Raw genomic sequence first — 22,343 nt, 5'->3', positions numbered from 1 at the left:
GCCTGGGATTAAAGGGGATAAAATGAAAGAAATGCCAATATGAGCATATGGGGTGGGTAATTAGGGTATTTTTGGGCTGCTGAATCCATTCCAACCATTAGTTTTCAGTTTAAATGACTCCTTGGCCATAAAATAGGCCTAATTGGCTAAGGCTTAAGTTAGCCAATCATGTCATTCGAGTTCACCTGTGTCCTGTTAGTCCCTATGCTTTAAACCCTTTTGAGTGTTCCTTGTCAGATTGTATCATGTTATCATGTGTGTCATGATGTGCGCTTACCCACCTGATCTTGAATAGTTTCCATGAATTCAAACCCTACTCCAACCATTTTTTTTATTGACAATATTATGTCTTGTGGACACAAAAAGGTAGTTTGTTGTGGCCTATTTTATGGCCAAGGAGTCATTTTTACTGATAACTAATGGTTGGAATGGATTCAGCAGCCCCAAAATACCCTAATTACACACCTCATACGCTCATATTGGCCATTTTTTATTTTCCCCCTTTAATCCCAGGCCCACGGGATACCCCCAACTTTGATTGGCTCCCACAAAGTTCCCCAAGGGAGTTGTGATTGAGAAAGTTCAGAGGTGATAGTTGACACCTTTATGAACACATTTGTGAAGAAAGATATTGATTTTGATTTAGTTCCCAGATTGGTTTAACTTTCGGCTAACTTTACCTAACTATGTGTGTGTGTGTGTGTTCACAGCCGTGGCCACCGAGCCAGGACCCTCAGAACAGAGAGGTGTAGAATCATGCATTATGTGTGTGTGTTCACAGCCGTGGCCACAGAGCCAGGACCCTCAGAACAGAGAGGTGCGCCAGCAGCGCTTCGCCCACTTCACGGAGCTGGCCATCATGTCTGTCCAGGAGATCGTGGACTTCGCCAAGCAGCTCCCCGGCTTCCTGGAGCTCACCAGAGAGGACCAGATCGCTCTGCTCAAGACTTCCACTATCGAAGTAAGACGATATAGGGACGGCAGTGTGGCTCAGGGGTAGGAGTTGCCGTCTTAGAACACAACAGGTTCCCGAAGGGTTCCCGGTTCGATCGTTGAAGAGTCCTTGAGCAAGACTCTGAACCCCTAGTTGCTCCCAGTGAGCGGGTGGGTGCCTTGCATGGTTTCCTCCGCCATCGGTGTATGAATGTGTGTGAATGTAATGCACAATAGCCTTGGATAAAAGGCGCTATATAAATGCACCATTTACCAAAACCGTTACTTTTCACGATTCAAATTTAAAAGTAGCAGATCTACAAGATTGTGTCGCTTCGTGCCCAGTTTCAAGCTTTGGATCTGCTACTTTTGATGCTTTTGTGTGACACTGTAGTATGATCACGTGACTCTGCGACACCAACTCCGGGGGAGCCTGGGATCGAACTGGGAACCCTCCGTGTTCTAATGACGGTTTCTCTACCCCTGAGCCACTGCCTCCCCCCTCCTTAAAGTCGAGTAGCGACCGACAGAGCTTTTATTACGGCAGTTATTGGGAGTACCAGCAATTTTTCCTATTTTTACTTACCTTTTCAAGTCGTCACAATACCTAATATTAGTAAACAAAATACAATCACAATATCCAAATACTAATAATAATACCGTGTTCCCTTGGTAATAACACAATCATAATAAACAGTGATAGTATGAATCGCTTTACATTTTTGTGATGTTTGTCCACACAGATCATGCTACTGGAGACGTCTCGACGATACAACCCAAACATAGAGAGCATCACCTTCCTGAAAGACTTCAGCTACAACAAAGAGGACTTCGCCAAAGCAGGTGTGTAGCTCATAGATCTGCTAGTTTTGAAAGGGATTGAAATTAGTTTTAAGACATTTATAATGGAAAATATGAATATCCAGTCAGGGTGAAGGCTGACTATTTATTAGGAAGATTCAGCAGAATAACAGCATTCACAGCGTCAGAGCTCTGGCCTCCATGACCAGAAGACCTCCCTCAGCCCCATTCTCAGTTCTTATAGTCCAGTATTTCTCAAACTATTACATTTCAAGGTTTCCCCTTAACTCTGACAGTGTACAAATGGAACCATTTGGTTCCATTTGTATACTGTTGTTACACCTCATCTGCACTGCACGCGAGCGAGCGACGAGATGTTGCGCGAAATAGTGTCCGCATATAGAGCGTCGGCAATCTGAAGCTGGTGGGACGAACGGTTCTCGAGATACGCGGATTACATCTACGCACGCTCACAGAGATTTCTCGCATTTATAGTAAGATTACTTATTATTATTATAAAAAAGAATTCCACAAGAAAAGTTCAACTTTTCATGAGCTGAAAAGCAATTAAAACATGTTCCACACATTTTCATGAATGAAATCAAAATATTCCAAGAAATTCCTTAAATTAGAAAACAAATGTTTAAAAAGTAGTGAAAAGTTAGTTAAGTGGCTGACTAGCATTGCATGAGACTGAATGGCAGGCAGGCAAATTTGGCAAGCTACAGTATAAATTCAGCCACCATAGCAGCGGCTGCATAATTGCAGTTGTCATCAAAAAAGTCGTACAATGGATGAATATACAGTGTCAAATTCCCTGCTGTGTGTCTCTAATTTAAGTCTTAATTGAGTTGTGCACAGGCGCCAAATGTTCTTTCATCTGTTGCTTCATATGAATTATGAAGCGTGATGCTTCAATATGTCAGTGATTCCTCCAGCTAGATTGATTGGTTGAATACTTTATTACGTTTGCAAAAAGTGCAGAGGGAGTACAGTTTTAGAAATGATGCTAAAAGGATAAAACAAAAAGCCCTGAGGGCTTGTTTCCATTGTGGTCCTGTGTATTCAATGCATAAAGGTTTTGAAGTAAGGTAACTGAGTCACACGCTTTGATGGCTGGTGGCAGGGCATTCCACATGTTGGTGGCATCACAGTAGAACAAATTCATCCCCGGTTTTGTTCAGAATCTGGGGGGAATGAGATCAGAAAGAGCTCCCTCTGGTGGTGTGCCCGTGGGCATTACTCACTCTTTTGAAGTAGTGGTACTAGGGATGGGACTATATGAAAATGTCATATCACGATTATTGTGACACAAGAAATCGTGATTTACGATATTATCGCAATAGTCAAAATCCATTGTCCTGGGGCGGAACATTTGCCAAAAAAATAGCAGATCTACAAGCTCACAACGCGTCGCTATTGATAGAAAGTGAAAAAAAGACTGTATCAAGTAAGTATATTATAAGTACCTTTTACCAATAGAGGGTTTAAGTGGTACCGGATATGCAGCTCATCAAATAAAAATCACACCCGTGTGAACTGAGCGGTGGTCGTGGAGGCTGCGCAACAGCAAAACAAATATATATATATACCTGTATATATATATAATAAAAAATATTAAAACAATATTAAACAAAATATTAATAATAAAATGCATGTCACTCAGGCCGCCACTGGTATCCATCCTGTGTGTGTGTGTGTGTGTGTGTGTGTGTGTGTGTGTGTGTGTGTGTGTGTGTGTGTGTGTGTGTGTGTGTGTGTGTGTGTGTGTGTGTGTGTGTGTGTGTGTGTGTGTGTGTGTGTCTGGTCTGGCCTGAACAACAGCGCCCCTCCCTTAACATGTGTGGTCAAAAAAGGTACCGACAGGCTACAGACAGACAGACAGACACGGAGACAGACATACCCACACACACGGCCACGTATAGGAGCGTTGTGACCACCGCTCAAAAAGGTGAATCGATCCCAGTGCATGACGGAGGACGATATCACAATAAATTAAATCTCCACGATACGATTATCGTGACTGTTTTTTATCACGATATACGATAATATTGCATATCGTCCCATCTCTAAGTGGTACATGGTCACTGGTCCCTTGAGTACCTTGAAAACCAGACCCATTGCATGTGGCTGTCCTCTACCCTGAGCCTGTAGCTCATTTATAATTGTCAAAGACACTTTTATTGAAGGAAGGAACTTAATGGATTCCTCTTGAACCCGGATGGACTGATAACAATGAAGGCCGTTAGAGGTTTGTCAAACGGTAGCATGAAAAGGTTTGAACAGGAACGTACGTCTTTACCAAAGTCATTAAAACACGGAAGCTACTGTACCTGTCAACCTCAAAACCTGTGTTACATTTCCACATCAAAGTAACTAGTCTTATCTGCATTCATTTGACATGACTTTGATAACCTGTTTCTTTTATAACTATATTTTTGTATTTTTCCTCAAAGTTTTCATTAGCAGTGCATGTAATGCCAAATGGAAACTGCTAAAACACAAATTAAAGATCAAAGTGTTCCCTCAGTTTGGGGCGCCCACTGGCCTAGTGATCCAGGTGCATATCACACATATTGTAGGCTCTGATTCCTGATAGCATGTCGCAGTTTCGGGTCACAACCTTTATTGCATGTCACTCCCCATTTCCTGTCAGTCTACTGTCCTATTAATAAATGCCCCAAAAAAAGCCCCAAAAAGTATTCCCTCAATTTGAGCAGTTTTTGTACATGGACCCTTGATACAAAATATCACAAAGAGGGAGGACTTTTAAAATGGACTGTCAATAGCAGCCTACGTTTTTTTTTTTGTTTTTTTTTTGTTTTTTGTACCATTCTTGTGACAGGGTTCCCACGGTCATGCAATTCCTGGAAATATTTTGAAATTAGAAAAATATTTTTCCAGTACTGGAAAAGGTTTGGTATTGATCGAAGGTCCTGGAAAAAATAGCTATGCATTGTCTTTGGTTATTGATTTTGTTAATACCTCTGAAATTACAAATTAAATATTGGCCAAATTGTCAAATATTAGAGGCAGACATTGTGAAAATAGCTGATCTATATGCTCACAACGCCTCGCAACGCGAGGCGTTGTGAGCATGTAGATCTGCTATTTTCACAATAGAAACGTGTTATACAAAATTCCTCAACTCTTAGTGCTCGTCAGGGTCCCGGGTCCCCAGTTAAAATATGATTATTTCGTGGGTCACAGCCTGAAAAGGTTGAGAACCACTGGCATACACTACCTGTCTTTGGGCATTGCGCGTAGCGGTAGGAGTAAGTGACTTGTTATTGAGCTGAATTATTGTTATATATTCCTGAATTATTGTTATATATTCCTGGAAATTGGGTTAAATATTCTGGAAAAGTTTTGGAAATTAATTGGTAAAAATGTGTGGGAACCCTGTTGTGAGCTTGTAGATCTGCTATTTTGGGGACATGATGACACCGTCGATTTGACTGGGATATAAATGAAGCTTCACTCTGTGCTCAGTGCCCCCTAAGTCCAGGGGAGAGTTTACTGTGTCGCCACACTTCCTTCCTGAAACGGACATGGGGCCAACTTCCCTCATCTAAACTTCTCTCTTTATATTTCTGGGCTTCAGTTTGAATTCATCCAACCCCACGACATCCCAAAGCTTGTGCGAGGACGCGCTGTGATTGGCACACAAAATGTGGTAGAAACAGAGCTATACTTGTACTTTACCACCTGCCCACTATACCAAGATATCAGAGACACATACTTCCCACAGATTACACACACCCGAAGTGAATTTGAAAACTCGACCAATGATGAAAAACTCCCATACCTATTGGGAGAAATACAACAATGCACGAACACAGCAGCAAGATTTGTGAACTGTTGCGACAAAAGAAGGCTAGAAACACAACCACCCTAAGGACTGCAAACCATGGATTGACATCTAGACCTACTGCACATACAGTATGAAACAGAGCTGATACCTTTAAACGCATTTGGAGGAAAATAATGCTGCTATTTGTACCCTGTATATAGCCTGTATAAAATGTAACAATGCGACACAGCTCTGTTTACACAATGCTGTACCCCCTCCAACTGTTCCCCAATTTCAACTGTTTTTATTGTATTTGTGATACTTGCTTTGGCAATGTAAAACATATGTTTTCTCATGCCAATAAAGCTCCTTTGAATTGAATTGATTGGCCAGGAGCCACTTTAAGTGGCAGTTGGGTCAAACGCTCACCCCAAAAAACGCTTATCGCGGCGGCGCTGAGTGGGCTCAAGTGAACATTCGGCACGGCGACTCGCTCGCTTTAGCTGGCTCGGCTGGTGCCTCTTGTGGCACGCCTCCGTCGTGGTCAAAAACTATACCAAGGGTCTTAACAGGGGGTCCGGGACCCCTAGGGGGTCCTCAGAGTTACTGCAGGGGTCCTCCAAATCTTTGTGTGATAGAAACCTTTTTTTATCCTTTTTTATATTTACCACTTGAACCCCAGTGTACAAATTCTGAGAACTTTAGCCAAAAATAGCAGATCTACGAGCTTGTAGATCGGCTATTTTCTGCAAAGAGGTTTGGTGTACAGGGGAACAAGAGCAGACTAAGTACAGAGTGAAAGATCAAGTTTAAGTATTAAGTATTGACGGTTCAAGTGGTTAAATATCGGAAACACGAATTTGAATCCAAAATACACTGATGATTGTGCTGTCAAACAATGAAACGATATGGAATCTATGAAGAGAGTTGTGGTGGTTCCTGCTTCATCTCTCTCTCTCAACTACGGGGTCCTTGGCCTGAAAACTTTGAAGACCCCTGAACTATACTAAACAGTCTACAGTTGTTCTTGGTAGATGAGAGGCAGTTCTGCGTTCATCACAGAAGCGGGGTGTGGTTATATTATAGCGCAAGCAGTAAAGGCTTTGGAATGTGGCGTCAACCCCGTCTTTCTCAACTTCCGTCTTTATTTTCAGGGCTTCAGTTTGAATTCATCAACCCCATCTTTGAGTTCTCCAAGGGAATGAACGACCTGCACCTGGACGAGGCTGAATACGCGCTGCTCATCGCTATCAACATCTTCTCTGCAGGTCAGAAGCTCCGAGCCGAATCCTCCAATAATATAGTATGTCGTGGAAACCTCATATGTCCCAAACTGTTAATTTTCAGGATTCAAATTCAAAAGCATCAAAAGCAGCAGACCTACAAGCTCGAAAGCGGATCTGCTACTTTTAATGCTTTTGTGCGACACTGTAGTACAGGGTTCCCCAATAGGCGGCCCGCGGGCCATTTGCGGCCCGCGGGGGCTACTGTCTGGCCCACACCAACCCCAGTAATAATGGTGGTATAAGAGCAGCAACAACACTAGTATATCGTCGTTGTCGGGTGGAAATCTGATATCTCCAAATGTGTACGTTCTTTCGCAAATCATACAAGGCCGTTGCATAAAAGTAGGGAAAACAGCAGATCTACAAGCACACAACGCCTCGCACCGAGGCGTTGTGTGCTTGTAGATCGGCTGTTTTCACTCGTTTAAATCATTTTTAAAATGATAAATGCAAAACGAACGGTTTTTGGACATACAAGATTCTCACCCGACAACAACGATATCTGAACTGTCGCTGGAGTAGCGGGAACGCCGCCGTCGCTCCCTGAAATGTTGTGGCCCTCGGCTTGGTACCCTAGACATAATTCGGCCCTTGGGGAAAACTAATTGGGGAACCCTGCTGTAGTATGTTCAAGTAGGGCTTTCATTTACGGAAGAAAAACACGAATAGTTATAATATGGAGATAAGAGGTTTCCGCCTGACAGCAACGATATACAAGATATACACCAGTTCTCAGAGTGATAATGATATACAGTACATCAGGTCTGAAGGTGATAATGCTGGCTCTGCTAATGCTACACCAGCAGTTTCCCATACCTTTCTGGACCAGTTCCCACTTGGAAAAAATGTCTATAAAGCGCTTGCAGACCACGCATCTCAGCAGACACTTATTTTAAGAATCAAATAATCAGGTCATGTTGACTGTATCAATGAAACCAAGGTATTATACTATATTTATTATATATATTATATTATATTTATTATACCTGTATATTCCATTCGTCCATTTCTCAATGATAATCTTGGACACAATTGGACCGGGAAAAATACATCCATTGACGTTTCATTTTAGTATTCATCATTTTTCCTATGGTAACAATTAAAGCCTACAACAAATCTCTCACAAGTTCACAACGCAATGCAACACATTGTAAACTTGTAGATTGACATTTTGGCAGAATGTTTGCCTGCAATGACATGCTCAGAACAGGGTTGCTAGGGATCATATTTTTAATTGAATTAGTTTAATAGCTTAAATGGTCCATCACCCGGTTGCATTCCCACTTAACCCATTAAAATGCAATCCAACAATATATTTAAGTGTTTTTTTCCCCTGGTACCTGAATTGTGCAGTTTGTTTTTTTTTCAGATCGGCCCAATGTGCAGGATCACGATTTGGTGGAGCGGCTGCAACAGCCATACGTTGACGCCCTTCGATCGTACATCATGATCAAGAGACCCATCGTACGTACTGTCTCCCCCTAGACTCATGGCTTATTTATTTGACATAATTAACCTCATTGTTTCCATGTTGAAAAGTAAGTACATTTACGCCATTGTTTTTGCATTGTGCCAGTTGACAAGTGCCCAAGACCAACTCTCAAGGCACGCCTGTATTCATAGCCGATCTAAAATAACCGATCTACAAGATCACGACACAAGCATGTAGATGTTTTTGTTGTTAATAATGTTAAGCTATTATGACATGCCCATAAGAAAGAAAGAAAGATAGATAGATAGATAGATAGATAGATACCTTTATTATCCCAAGGGGGGCACAGCAGTTAAGGTTACAAGTTACAGGACAGTAAGAAAAAGAAAAAGGACTGTTGTGTACAGCCGAGCGACAAAAAAAAAAGAAAACAAGAAAGAAGAATCAACAATACAGGAGAAACAACCATACAGTGCAATTAAGTTAAAACAGGTTAATGTGGTTACCGTAAGAGGGGCAGGACATTTCCTGTTTGGGAACTGATAACAGGACCCACTTCTTCATCCAATTTACAATTAAGCATTTAGCAGACGCTCTTTATCCAGAGCGACTTACAGTAAGCGAGGTAAACACACACATAGAATGAAGAGAGACAGCGGAGTGCATACATGGGCAACTGGCGTTTTGAGCTTGTAGATCGGCTATTTTTGCTTCTTTCGTATAAGATACTAGAATGACAAAGTAGAACGTAGCAATATGCAATGTGGCCCTTCTGGAGTGAAGGTGGAAATATAGTGGCCCTCACCATCATCAAAGTTGCCCACCCCTGGCGTAGTGCCTCAGTTATCTAGCATCACAGGCAAGCCGCGAACTCTAAGCATTATAATGATGGACTCCGCATATGGAGATTCCAATTTGGAGTCTGAAGAACCAACCATGTGCTGTCAGGGCTCTTTCGAGCGATTCGGCCCAATTCGGCCTCGGCTTCAATTAGTTGTCACAATGACATTAAAACATAAATAATATGTACATTGATACTATAGAAACTATAGGATGCCAGGTCAACCAATGAACCTGGACTCTGTTTAAATTACATGGTATCTAAATGTTAACCGCTGCGTAATCCTGCATGGTCATCAAGTGCTACCGCGATTCTCTGGGCATGTAGATACTGGTACCAGTAAGGCAACCTCAGGCTTAATATTGATGACATCAGGGATCTCCATATATGGGCATAATGTGGTTCCCCTAACAGGTTATCATCTGGGAGCGTCCATATATAGGCATTGCCAAATATGGGTCAACAATGTGATGTCACAACTGGTCAGCTATAGACATTGAAGCGTTAGGAAGACGGACGGACAGGATGTGCCAGTTTTCAATAAAAACATGGTGAAATATAATATAAAAAATATATAATCTGTACATTGTAACTACTCATCCGCATTTTCACTTTAATTGACTGATTATTCTGTTAAAGAATAGAAACCCGCTTAGTGCGCTTACCAGTGACCTCATCGTTGGGCAAGGTTTCCTTTTTCCAACAAGATTTCCAATTTTGTACTATTTACATTTTTTATTAATGGAGGAACATTGGCTTCCATTATAGCATGTTAACTTTCCAGTATTAGAAAGCCTGCAGTTTCTAATATTATATATAATATATCTAATATTCACCTCGGTGACTCTCTATCGTACACTGCGGACAATTCTTCAATTGGCTGGAAACTGATCACTCCCATATCTCCCTCATATTATCATGAAACACGGTAATTGTATCGTGAAATTGTCCGTCACTGGGATAAATTCACCTTTTATTTACTCTCGACCAAATCTCTTTGCCAAAAAAAATAGCAGATCTACAAGCTCACAACGCATTGAGCTTATAGCTTATAGCTATTTTTTTGGCAAACGTTCCGCCCTAGGATTATGGATGTTGGGGATATTTTGATTATCGCGCGAACATCGTAAATCGCAATTCTTTCGATCACAATAATCGTGATATTAGCAACTTTAAGCTCGATGATTTTCTGGACGGCAACGCCAGGCGGACTACGGCTGCTATGACGTAATCGCCGTAGCGGTCAAAATGGTTAAGCAAAGCGTCGGCGGCGACGGGTTCCCACCCCTTTCACTGAACGCTTTGGTTCCCATGGCGACGCGTACACGCAGCAGACGGAGTAGGGCAGCGCTACGTGGGAAGGGACCTTCTGCCGTAGTAGAGACGGCTGTGGCGACGGCAGGTTTATCTATCGAGCGCGGATCATTTCCGGTTAGCGTTGTCATCTGCCGTTGCCGTAGCGTTGCTTAAGGTCGCTAATGACATTTTCATGTGGTCCCATCCCCGCTCAGGACCACCTGATGTTCCCTCGCATGCTGATGAAACTGGTGAGCCTGCGGACCCTCAGCAGCGTCCACTCGGAGCAGGTGTTTGCTCTGCGTCTGCAGGACAAGAAGCTCCCGCCTCTGCTGTCCGAGATCTGGGACGTCCACGAGTGACTGGAGGAGGAGGAGCCCCCCAGCCCGGCCCTGCCCTGCCCTGCCCTGCCCTGCCCTTGGCCCCCGGCCCGATGCCCGATGCCACACACTCTGTAGCCTCACAAAGCCCCGGGACGCACGGACAGATGGACTAGACAGACAGACAGACAGACAGACAGGTGGAGCATCCTCTGAGCAGCTCAACGTGAAAGCACCCGGACGGACGGACAGACGTACGGACACAGCATCTTCCGAGCAAGACTGAGCATTGAAGTTGAAAGAGACAAAAACCCACTAGGAAACTAACAGGATTCTCCTAGTCTGCTCTTTTGTATGCTCATCAGAGACTGGCTTATTGGTTCTAGGTTTGGAGATTTTTCTTTTTGGGGGTGAAGATTTTTTTGTTTCTTGTATGCTGCTGATGAATGCTTTTTGAGATGACAGGATCATTATAATTTTTTTGAACATTGAACACACAGCCCTCTCCCTCATTCACTCATCTGCCCCCCGATGTGTTGATGTTTGCTTTGGGCTGATTTCGGGTGAGATTATAACGAACATCTCGTCATCATCAGGGCTCACAAAGCCAGTGTTTTAACAACCTCATCAATTAACTAACCTGTTGTAAAACTCATTAACCATTTGAATGAACCCTAATAATATTCTGGGACGATTCGGGGGAGGGGAGGAATAGCCGATCTACAATTAATGGTATCGATCGCATGACGTCGATACTATCGGGTATCGGTTCGCGTAAAAACGAACGATACCTCGTTTCGATACTCTGGAACGCACCCCTGGCCGGTCGCATCTGTAACAGTTGGGCTACTGAGAGTTTAATGACTGCTTTAGTAGGCTACACTTGTTACTGTGGAAAATAGCCGACAATGGCCTATAATGTTTATTATTATGATGATTATCCAACGTCTATACTCTCCGCTCAGCCACACTGTGTGATCATCATCATCAGCGGTAGAGCAGTTAAACTTAAATAAAAAGTATCGAAAAGGGTATCGCATCGATTCCCAGGTATCGAAAAAGGTATCGTATCGATTCAAAGGTGAACGATACCCATCACTACTCACAACAAACTTGTAGATGGGCTATTTCTTTTTTTTCCGTCGAAGAGATTTTGTGTAGGGGGAAATACTAGTGACCTCTATTTATAATAGCGTTTAAGTGGTTAAAATCATTTCTTTACTCTTAACAGTGATAATCAGGATGCGTTGGGCTGTGTCATACAGTGGTAACACGGACGGATGGCTGACAGTTTAATTGAAGTAGTTTCTGCAGTTCTTGGCTATTGAATGGGGAACACACAGCTGGTGATGAACAGACTACTGACTGATGTTTTAGCAACGTCTTGTTGGTGTTGTGACTTGTTTGGCGTGGTAGGGTTGTGAGAAGGCAGCAGTTGGCTTGTGTTCCTTTTGAAGAGAAAAGTCATGCGACACAGCTACTGTGTGTGTGCGTGTGTGTGTGTGTGTGTGTGCGTGTGTGTGTGTGTGTGTGTACGCATACACACACAATTTGTATACATGTTGTCAATTACTTGAGTTTATTCTTCCAAATACACAGGGGACCTTTTTTGGGTCATTTCTACCCGCCCTTAATTATTCAACTATAAATAGATTTATTTTCACAAGAAAAAAAGAAAGAAAAAACATTATCTAGCGCACACATATATCAATATCAATGAGATTGCACAATCATTTAGCAATGCACAAGGAACGGGTAGTCTGTGAGATCTGGTGGCAATGTGACTGACACACTGAGACTGAGACGTGATTGGCCCGCCATTGGGACTGCGACTGAGTTGTGATTGGCTGGTCAATGGGACAGATAATGGTGAGGGGAGTTAAAGGGACACTGTGCTGATTTATAACCTGAAGCTTGTATCTTTTTTTATTTTTGCATTCAGGGGAAATTCACCTGTCAGAGAAGCTGCCACAGGCCACCACCAGGTGGAGCTAGTTAGTCAACAGGATGACCTGGGGCCCGTTTCATTAAAGCAGAATCAAATAAGCCAGGATTTAAGCCAAATCCAGGTTTGACAAAGCCTGCTTCGTACAGCCTGGTTTATTCAGTTCCACTAACGCCAAGCCAGACTGAGAAGGAGCGTCTTTGTCAAGCCAGGATCGTAAAGCCAGGCTGAATGCGTGTTCACGTATTCCTTTAAAAGCCCATGAGGTCCATCGTAGATTCCTTGATTCTGTTCTGAAGGAACCAGTCTGTTCTGAAGGAGCCAGTCTGTTCTGAAGGAGCCAGTCTGTTCTGAAGGAACCAGTCTGTTCTGAAGGAGCCAGTCTGTTCTGAAGGAGCCAGTCTGTTCTGAAGGAACCAGTCTGTTCTGAAGGAGCCAGTCTGTTCTGAAGGAGCCAGTCTATTGCTGTTCTAGGACTTTCCAGAACTGGGATAGACTTCGTAACCCAAACATCTGGCTCCGAGCGGCTTCTATATAAAACATGTTTGAATAGAACAATATAATTGGGGTTAAGAATCAGCACGTTGTCCCACTCCCTTGTCATCGGAGCACTGGGTTCTAGAGCAACGATAGAGCAGCTGTAAGTTCTATTTTTCTGATGAAAGCAATGCGTTTTGTTAAAAAGTTAATTCTGGTAGTTATCATTGCTATAGGGCATAGCAGTGGTCGTGGTTCTCTGGTGCAAACACATTGGCCATTCATTTTTCCCATAGTGATTTGCAAAAATATTGATATCAATTATTTTAAGACTGGAATCAAGCCATCCAGGATCCTGGTGAATCATGAGCATTAAAACCTTTGATTCTGTGAAGAAGCAAAAGAAAAAGGAAATAGCTAAACAAAGGGTATTTATTAAATGTACACTATTGTTCTCGGTCTGAGAATTCTTTGCCAGCAAAGTGAACCTGCTTTTTGTTAACATTTGCATGAAAGAAAACTGAAGCTTTTGATCATGCTTCTCACACTGTTGTCACTGTTGTCATGCATCACATGACCTCACGATATTTATTATAAACGGTAAGACGGAATTCACTTCCCAGTGGATTCTTCGTGACTTGCGTCAGTGCAACCACACTTGCAATTTCCCAGAATTGCACCTTTTCTAGTCAACGTGGTTGCTATAGAGCATCGCAGTTTAAGGCCCGCCCGCCCGCCCTCACTCCGGTGTCGGAAGCGTTTTTCCCCATGCATTTCATCCATAGACATTTCATGAAGTATTTATTTAAACGTCTTTTAAGCCTCTGACAAAGCCACCCTGGCTGGTGAGGAATCATGACAATAAACACTATTTTTTGCCTGCAACGATTAATTAGAAAGCTGAAAAAAAAGACGAGGGTACAACTTGTATCCTCTTCTTTTGTTCAGCTTTCTAATTAATCGTTGCATGAAATGTTATGAAATGTCTATGGATGAAATGCATGGGGGAAAACGCCGACACCGGGGTGAGGGCGGGTGGGGCTTAAACTGCGATGCTCTATTATAGGCATACTATTGTATTCGGTCCGAGAGCTTTTTTGCCCAGTAAAGTGAACCTGTGTTTTATAACTTTCTGAGTAATGTTATCCGGGTTGGGCGGCTGCACAACAGAAATGTGACGTTTTTGTTCATGTTTCACTTCACATCACAATACCTAATATAAGTGGTAAAACGGAATTCATTTCCCAGCTGATTCCTCATGACTTGCCTCACGGCAACCACACTTGCAATTTCTCTGAATTGCATCTCTCTCAAGTATGTGTGTGTATATGTATGTATACAGGTTTATTTATATATATATATATATATATGAAAGGTTTTATGGCCATGATGGTTTTATGGTCTTGATTAGGGATGGGACGATAAGAACATTTCATATCACGATTATTGTGACAAAAGAAATCGTAATTTACAATATTATCGCGATAATCCAAAAATCCATTTTCCTGGGGCGGAACATTTGCCCAAAAATAGCAGATCTACAAGCTCACAACGCGTCGCAACGCGACACGTTTTGAGCTTGTAGATCGGCTATTTTTTGGCAAAGAGATTTGGTAGAGAGTGAAAAAAAGACTGTATCAAGTACATATATTATAAGTACTTTTTACCAAATTACAGAGGGTTTAAGTGGTACTGGATAATGCAGCTCGGCAAATAAAAGGTGAATTGATCCCAGTGCATGACGGGGAAAAAAAATCCACAATACGATTATCGTGAGTGTTTTTCATCCCGATAAACGATAATGTCGTATATCGTCCCATCATGATTCACCAAGGATCCTGGATGGCTTGATTCTAGGCTTAAAATAATTGTCATAAACGTTTTTGTAAATCTCTCTTTGTGGCACCAGGCAGAAAACCACGGCCACGGCTATGCCCTGTAGTGTTTGTTCAGTGAGAGGGCTCTCACCATCTCCCTAGCTCTTAAGTGAACAGAAGACATTTTCAAGTGGGCTACACATTTAATAATACATACATATAAATAACTTACAGCACCTTTAACGATGTCTAAGCAGACCTTAGTGTGTTTTGTCTGTAAAGAAGTATCGCATTTAATGACCACGGTAACCGTTATGCACAGTATAATAATGCCTACATTTATGCTCTGTCATACAACGGTGTCGGGGACCAAAAATAGCCTATATCTATCCACCTGTTTCCGCGGGAGTTTACTGGAGATTATTTGGACCTGTTTGGACCACACTTCCGGTTTAACAGCAGACATACAAGCTCACGTCGCGTCGCAGATGCAACTGTTGTGAGCTTGTAAATCACACTCGGCTGCGGCGCCGGAAGCTCTGTACAGCGTCTGCGCAATGGGGCGTTGGAAACTCGTGGATAAGATCAAAGTCTTGCGAGTTCATAGATGAGCTGTTTTCAGTTGTACGACACCCTTGTACCAAGAAATATAAATCGGGCTTTTATACTGCTTGGTTATTTTACTGAACTAGTTAGAGACGGTAGTTATTTTTATATTTGTCTTTCAGATATACCGAATATTTCCAAATGTTAGCCCAGGGCGTTTAATTCACAAAATAGATTTGAACCCCTGGAGTTTAAAAGAACCGGGCGGCTATTTGCTACACTTATTCGCGTCCATTTGAATGGCGGTCGATGCGTAAAACGGTGTCAGACCCCCGGCGTCTATTTGGTGCCCGGCGGCTATTTGCCCCGGGGGGACTATTTGGAAATATATGGTACAGTATGATAGTGTGTCTGTGTCTGTGTGTGTGCGTGTGTGTGTGTGTGTGTGTGTGTGTGTGTGTGTGTGTGTGAGAGAAAGAGAGAGAGATGTATAAAGTTTCTTTTTTGTACCCAATGCAGGATTGAGAGAGCAGTCCTCAACCATTTCATCTCAGTTTAGATTTTTGATGATACTGTTGTGTGAGTGTGTATTAATAACCTCAATGCAACTGTTAAAAGAAATCAAAATGGCTTAATTGCCAGCAGTGTAAAACTAACTTATTACCTTGTTATGGTCTCATCATGACAACGTCTCATGACTGTGGGTATTATAAGCACACAGGTGAAACGCTTTGATTTTTGTTTTCTAGAATTTTTAGGTGAAAGAGATGTATAGTTTTCTTTCCACAGTTTCACCTGTGCAGTGTAAAACATGAGGCGTGATGGACGATAAAACTTTGTCGGTGAGGATTTGGTTGTTTCTCTGGCATTCTCTGTAGTTTGTGTAAGGATGGCTCTAGGTTGGTAACCACTTGAACCCTATAGGGTCTACCTATTCTGGCGAAAATAGCCCAACCTTGTCTGCTTTTTTTTCGGCAAAGAGATTTGGGGCCCTATCTTGCCTTACCCGTATGCCTAAAGTATATATATTTTTTTTTTTTGCAATTTTTTACTATTTTGAAAAACATTTTAACCTCTTTGACTTGCGGCCAATTCTATATACACCTTCTAAATCAGTATTTATCACACGTTCAATATTTTCTTCTCAAGCTCACCGATAGCTTGTAGATCTGCTATTCTTGAAAATGCTAAAATCGAATCGAAGTAGCCAAACAACAAGCTCACAGCGTGTCGATGTGGATCGGCTATTTTCACTATTTTGAAATGTTCTTTCAAAACGGTAAAAGAAAATATTGTTTATTTATATCTAAACAAAATAGTCTAGAATATATAATGGGTAAGGCAAGATGAGGTGTAGAGGTGAGAACAGAAGGGGGCCAAGGATGGAGCCCTGAGTGATCTCTGGACAAGTTTATAGCGTTTTAAGTGGTTAATCTGCTCAATCCTGAACAGGAAATGCTGTTGTGTTGTTAGCTCGTTAGCTGTCTGAAGGCGTTCTCAGCAGCAAGATTTGCATTCCTAATTATAACTAATTATTATTCCAGTCATTATGGCTTCTTCTCACCTGTGTCACTTCAGTGTGGAATTACTAGGTCAAATCAAATCATTTCATGTCATGGATGTTTATTAAGATTTGTTTTATTTGTCCACTTAATTACCAGATGGTGAATGAATAATTCAGTGTATGTGAATATTATTACAGGAGTGTGGCCTGATCAACTGAATTGCAAAAGCAGGGAGGTCTGATTTTGGTTTAATTTAAGTTGTATGTAAATCTTCCAAAAAGCACTTTCCAATGATTAGAATGCTATATTACATCAGCTTGAGACTTTTTCTTCTGCCTCCATGTTGTGTTTCAGTAGCAGTACAGCGCACTCATCATCTTCATTAATTACAATAATATACACATCTAATATTTGAACAGTACTAGTGTTGCACTTTTCACAATCAATCCTCCAGTTAAAAATGGGTGGTATTCCCCTTGAAGTTGTATATTTTCAGATTGGGGGGAGAGGATACACGGACAAATACATATTCATTTGAGGGTCCTTGAAAATTACAAACATTTGAGAACCACTGGTCTAAACAACAGAGCAACTACACTTTAAACTACCAATAATTTAGTAGCGACTTTACAAAAAGACCAAGCATAAAGTGACTTATAATAAGCAGACATGGCAACACTGATGGGGACCACCTTGGTCCGGCCAACCACAACCCCATGGATTGACAATCCAATGGCAGTAAAATGTCAAATTAGCTTAGTTTACAGTACACTACAGGTTGCAATTCTTTTGGGGGCTGTAACTTATTTGCTGAAATTTGATATTTGCAATCCTAACTGAATAATTATTCAAAGTAGCTCATCACTGGCTTGGTTTGTTTTTCTCTGGTGGGTTGCCATTTTAGAGCAAGCAGGCCAGGGTTTAATTGGCTTTTGTTTGATTTAATTCCGATTAAATTTTGTATTGCCATAGGTGAGTTGGGGGCTTGACATGAGTGTTTGTGTTTCAAATATTTTTATTGTGAAGCACAGCATAAAGATAATATACATTTTCAATTCAAACACTTATGAAGTCCAGAACATACTTTTCTGGAAGATTTCAAAAGATAAAAAAAAAAAAAAAAAAAGATTTAAACAAAATAAGATCACAACTTTTCATCAATTAAAAATAATTCCAACGTGCTGGCAAGGTTTCCGTGTGAAAAACAATATATATATTATATATATATATTTTCCCTGTGCTGAAATACATTTCTGATATGAGAACAGAGCTACAGTTGGACCATTATGAAAAGTTGATGAGTTATGTTGCCTGTCGTAGCGGTAATACGTCTCATATGTTTTAATTGCCTGCAAGTAATAAACTTGATATTAGCCTCTAAATATTCACAACAATATTTTCTGAAGCAAGATTTTGGCTATATAAAAGCATGTACCGCGAATTGGACTGGCATCACTGAACAGAATGGGGCAACCCCAAAATCAGATACAGAGCTTAAATGTTGGTTCTAATACATCACTGGAAATGTAATTTAAACAGTTGTTTTGTGTGTGTGTTAATGTCACCACCTTCCGTCTCCAAATCCATCATACACTACAGAAGCTGTTTCTATCAGTTGTATGGGAACATGCTTCGGTTTTGTTTTACAGGTTCTAACCCTATAGCCTAGGAACTAAATGAATGGTTTTATAGTTAATTTATGCGCAAACATTGAGTAGTATCTTTAATAAGGCAGTGAACAGAAATATGAAACTTTACAAGGGGGATGTTAAAAGTTATTTGACACTGGTTTCTTGCTTCTTTTTTACCTCCTCTGCTATTGAATGTCAGCAGGGTTAGGGTTATTCAATGTAATTGGAGACTTGGAACAAACTCCTTAAAGATGTTGGTATTTTAATGGGCTGGTGAACAATGTTTTTGTTTTGTGCTTGTGGGGTTGAGGTCTCAAACACTGTTAAGCCTCGAACAGAGTCGGGTCCGCGGTGGAAGGCTATCCACCGCGGTGTAGTGCGGTGTAGTCTTTTTGAGTCATAAAACTACAACGTTAACGCTCAAAAAGACTACACCGCACTACACCGCGGATCCGACTCTGTTCGAGGCATAAGAGGCCCGTGTCCACAGGAGGCATGTAACGATTCACTCAAATCACCATACCATTCCAAATTAAATATTTTCCATACAAATGACCAAAAATTGTTATATTTGACATAAACAATACTTACAATACTGTGTTTTAAATTATGCTCTTTTAAATACATTAGCAAATGACTGAAATTTGTTTTTTTTAAATCAAATCTCTTACAAAGATTCCTGTATTTCTTTTTTTATGTGCCCTCTGCTGTTTGCATGTCACCAATTTGACTTTTTGAAATTTTACAATTTGATTTTAAGTGATTTACGATAAATCGTTACATGCCTAATAGTCCACAGAAATCATTTTTTTTCTGCCATGCATTTTCATTTGGTCGCAGTTACTATGAAAAGTACACTGACACATGACTGAAGTACACAGTAATGACAGTATCTCTAAAGTCATGTCATCAACATGGATCTGTCCCATTTCCCATATTCCCTCCTGGTTGGCTATGACTGCCTTCTAAAGTTTGTGTATGTGACCTGACGGTCGCTTATCTCCCGATTAGGGAGTTTTACTGGTGGTAAAGACGTGCTCCTGTTCCCAGCTTGCTGCACATTTCAGCGCTCTCTCTCACCGTCCGTTGTTTAGTGAGCGGGGCGACCTGGGCGCCTCCAGTAGGAAATAGTTCAACTTTTAGAGAGAGAGGCGCCTCTCCATCAATGTCACTCTCCTACATGCAGAGCAGGTTTGGAGACACAACCACAACAAGCGGCGTCTCTGGACGTGATTTCCAAACAGATACTTTATGTGAACACTGGACCCCCTTCTTCCCCCCCTTAATGTTCAATACAAAAGTCACTTTAAAGGAGTAGTTCACCCCCAAAATGTTTTTTTTTTTTTTTTTCTTCTATTGATTACTCATGCCATGGAGACTTGAGTTTTTTGTATTTTTCACATTCCTAAGACAATAATTTCATTACAATAAATGTACCCACATTGATTCCGGATGGGGACTCAAATGCATTTGGGTCCCCATCCGGAATCAATGGGGGTCAATTTATTGTAATGAAATTATTGTCTTAGGAATGTGATTAAAACTAAAAAATATGATTGAACTCAAGTCTCCATGGCAAGAGTAATCAATAGAGAAAAAAAAACATTTTGGGGGTGAACTACTCCTTTAATGCCCGGTTAAAGTTCTGCCGAAGATGTCTTGCGCCAAAAACAGCCACCCTACAAGCACACAATGCATCCTATCTGCAACGCACTGTGTGCTTGTAGATCGGCTGTTTTAGGGCACTGTAGTATGACAACGTATAAATCAGGCTCGTTGAGGATGGGGTGAACAACATAACCACAAAATGTCTCTTAATATCAGTCACACTTTCACTGAACATTGGACATCGTGCAACCTCGCCTCCCTTTGAGTACTTGTAGGAATGTTTGGATTAATTGTATGACATGAATGACATTTAGCATTGTCAGACCAAATCACCATTAACTTCACAGCAAACAATAATAATTGGATCTTAATTTGTGTATTTGTGTTTTTCTTTTGTTGTTGTTGTTTGTAATTCATAATGTTAATACGATAGACATCACAGTTTGATTGTACCTTGTATATAAACTGACATCTCGGCTCTCGTTTAATTCCTGTCTGTCTTCAAAGGGTGACGCTGTAAACAATGTTGATATAGAAATGCAAACCTATTTTAATACTTGTAATGCCTTATGATCTTATATATTCTGCTTTGTATGTATAAATTAAAACGGACGCTGTTAGTCCAATGATTGATTTGAGATCAGAATCAATGATTTTCCCCATCAACTTCTTTTCCAAGTGGTTTTTGAACGCCAAAACATCAATACAACGTACTATAGTCATATTCCACATGCAGGGATGCCTTAAAAGAGCTCCAAAATGATGTGCAGTGTGTGGGTTATGGGATGTGCACTGTGCATACAGTATATGAGGGATGGAAAGTAACTTTAACTGGTGCTTGCATGATAATATGTAGGAGCATCAATGTAAGAAATACCCGTTTCGTTTAATGGCTACAGAGATACTGTGTCTCCCCCCCCCTCCCCCACACCCGCCTGCCTGCACACACACACACACACACACACACACACACACACACACACACACACACACACAGAGAGAGCTGGTTAAACATGTTGCCTCATGCTAGATGCAGAATAGATGTGCCTCATGCTAGATGCAGAATAGATAGTAGATACACCATAAAAATGCTAATATACAGTATATGATTTGTGAAAGTGACAAACGGGCTTCACAGTTATGTCAGGTGTGTTCATATGCTAATGGTGATGCGATTTCAGATCAATTGCTCCAGCCACTGAGGAGAAATGCTGTTTCAGACAGACAGACACTCACTCACTCACTCAGACATTTCGAAAATTATATGTTTGATGTGTAAAATATTACTAATGTTAAATATCACTAATGTAAACAAAGTATATAGATTCTGATGTTGCCTATAGTTAGAGTTAGAGTCAGAGAGTATAACAAAATAAATAATATGTTTATGTACCATGGTCTCCAGTATAGGCCGGATTATTGGGTGAAACAGGCTCTGTTATACTCCCTCACCCTCCCTCCCTCTTCCTCTCCCCATCCCCCCCTCTCCCTCCCATTTATCTCACCCCCCCCCCCCTCCCCCTCTCTCTGATCAAGCTCATCACACACATAATGATAAACCATTGCCTTAACAGCTATAATTTGCTCTGACACCAACCGTGGGATGACAATACAGTATTACAGTATTTTTGCACTGCCACTATTGGGCCTAGTGTGACACCAGGCATGTCCATTATGGGCATACAGTATTTGTTGTTGAGACTCACAGTCACAGCACAACTTAAGACGATTTTGAGTAAAAGTACAATATTTGCCTCTGAGATGTAGTGGGTATAGTAAAAGTACTGAAATCCGGAAAATACACCAGTTAAGTAAAAATACCTCAATGTACAGTACTTGAGTAAATGTACTTAGTTACTTTACACCACTGATCTCCCTACTGTTCCATTGTGACATTGTTCAACCCCATCTGTGACCTGGAGCTACAGCAGGGGGGGGGGGGGGGGGTCACAGATGGGGCTCTATAGTAAGACACCTGTTTTCTGATAAGGACATTTGCATATGATATTTAGTTAGAGAAGGTTGATAAAAAGTGTATATTTTTAGGTTTACCTAATATATATATATATATTTACACACACATATATATAGGTGTATACACACACACACACA

General features: G+C 41.2%; 1 protein-coding gene across 1 annotated transcript in view; it reads left to right on the top strand.

Moving 5' to 3' along the window:
* nr1h3 (nuclear receptor subfamily 1, group H, member 3) overlaps positions 1–20,897 on the top strand; it is a 48,210-nt gene extending 27,313 nt beyond the window's left edge. The window contains exons 7-11 of the mRNA XM_080729542.1: positions 782–961; positions 1,677–1,776; positions 6,682–6,795; positions 8,183–8,277; positions 10,598–20,897. Of these exons, the coding sequence (XP_080585668.1) occupies positions 782–961; positions 1,677–1,776; positions 6,682–6,795; positions 8,183–8,277; positions 10,598–10,744 (636 nt within the window). The 3' untranslated portion in view covers positions 10,745–20,897. The remainder of the gene's footprint in view (positions 1–781; positions 962–1,676; positions 1,777–6,681; positions 6,796–8,182; positions 8,278–10,597) is intronic.
* Positions 20,898–22,343: the final 1,446 nt, after the last annotated feature.

The sequence above is a fragment of the Nannobrachium achirus genome, assembly GCF_963921795.1.
Source record: "Nannobrachium achirus genome assembly, chromosome: 7".
NCBI lineage: Eukaryota > Metazoa > Chordata > Actinopteri > Myctophiformes > Myctophidae > Nannobrachium > Nannobrachium achirus.
This window is presented reverse-complemented; position numbering and strand designations above follow the sequence as displayed.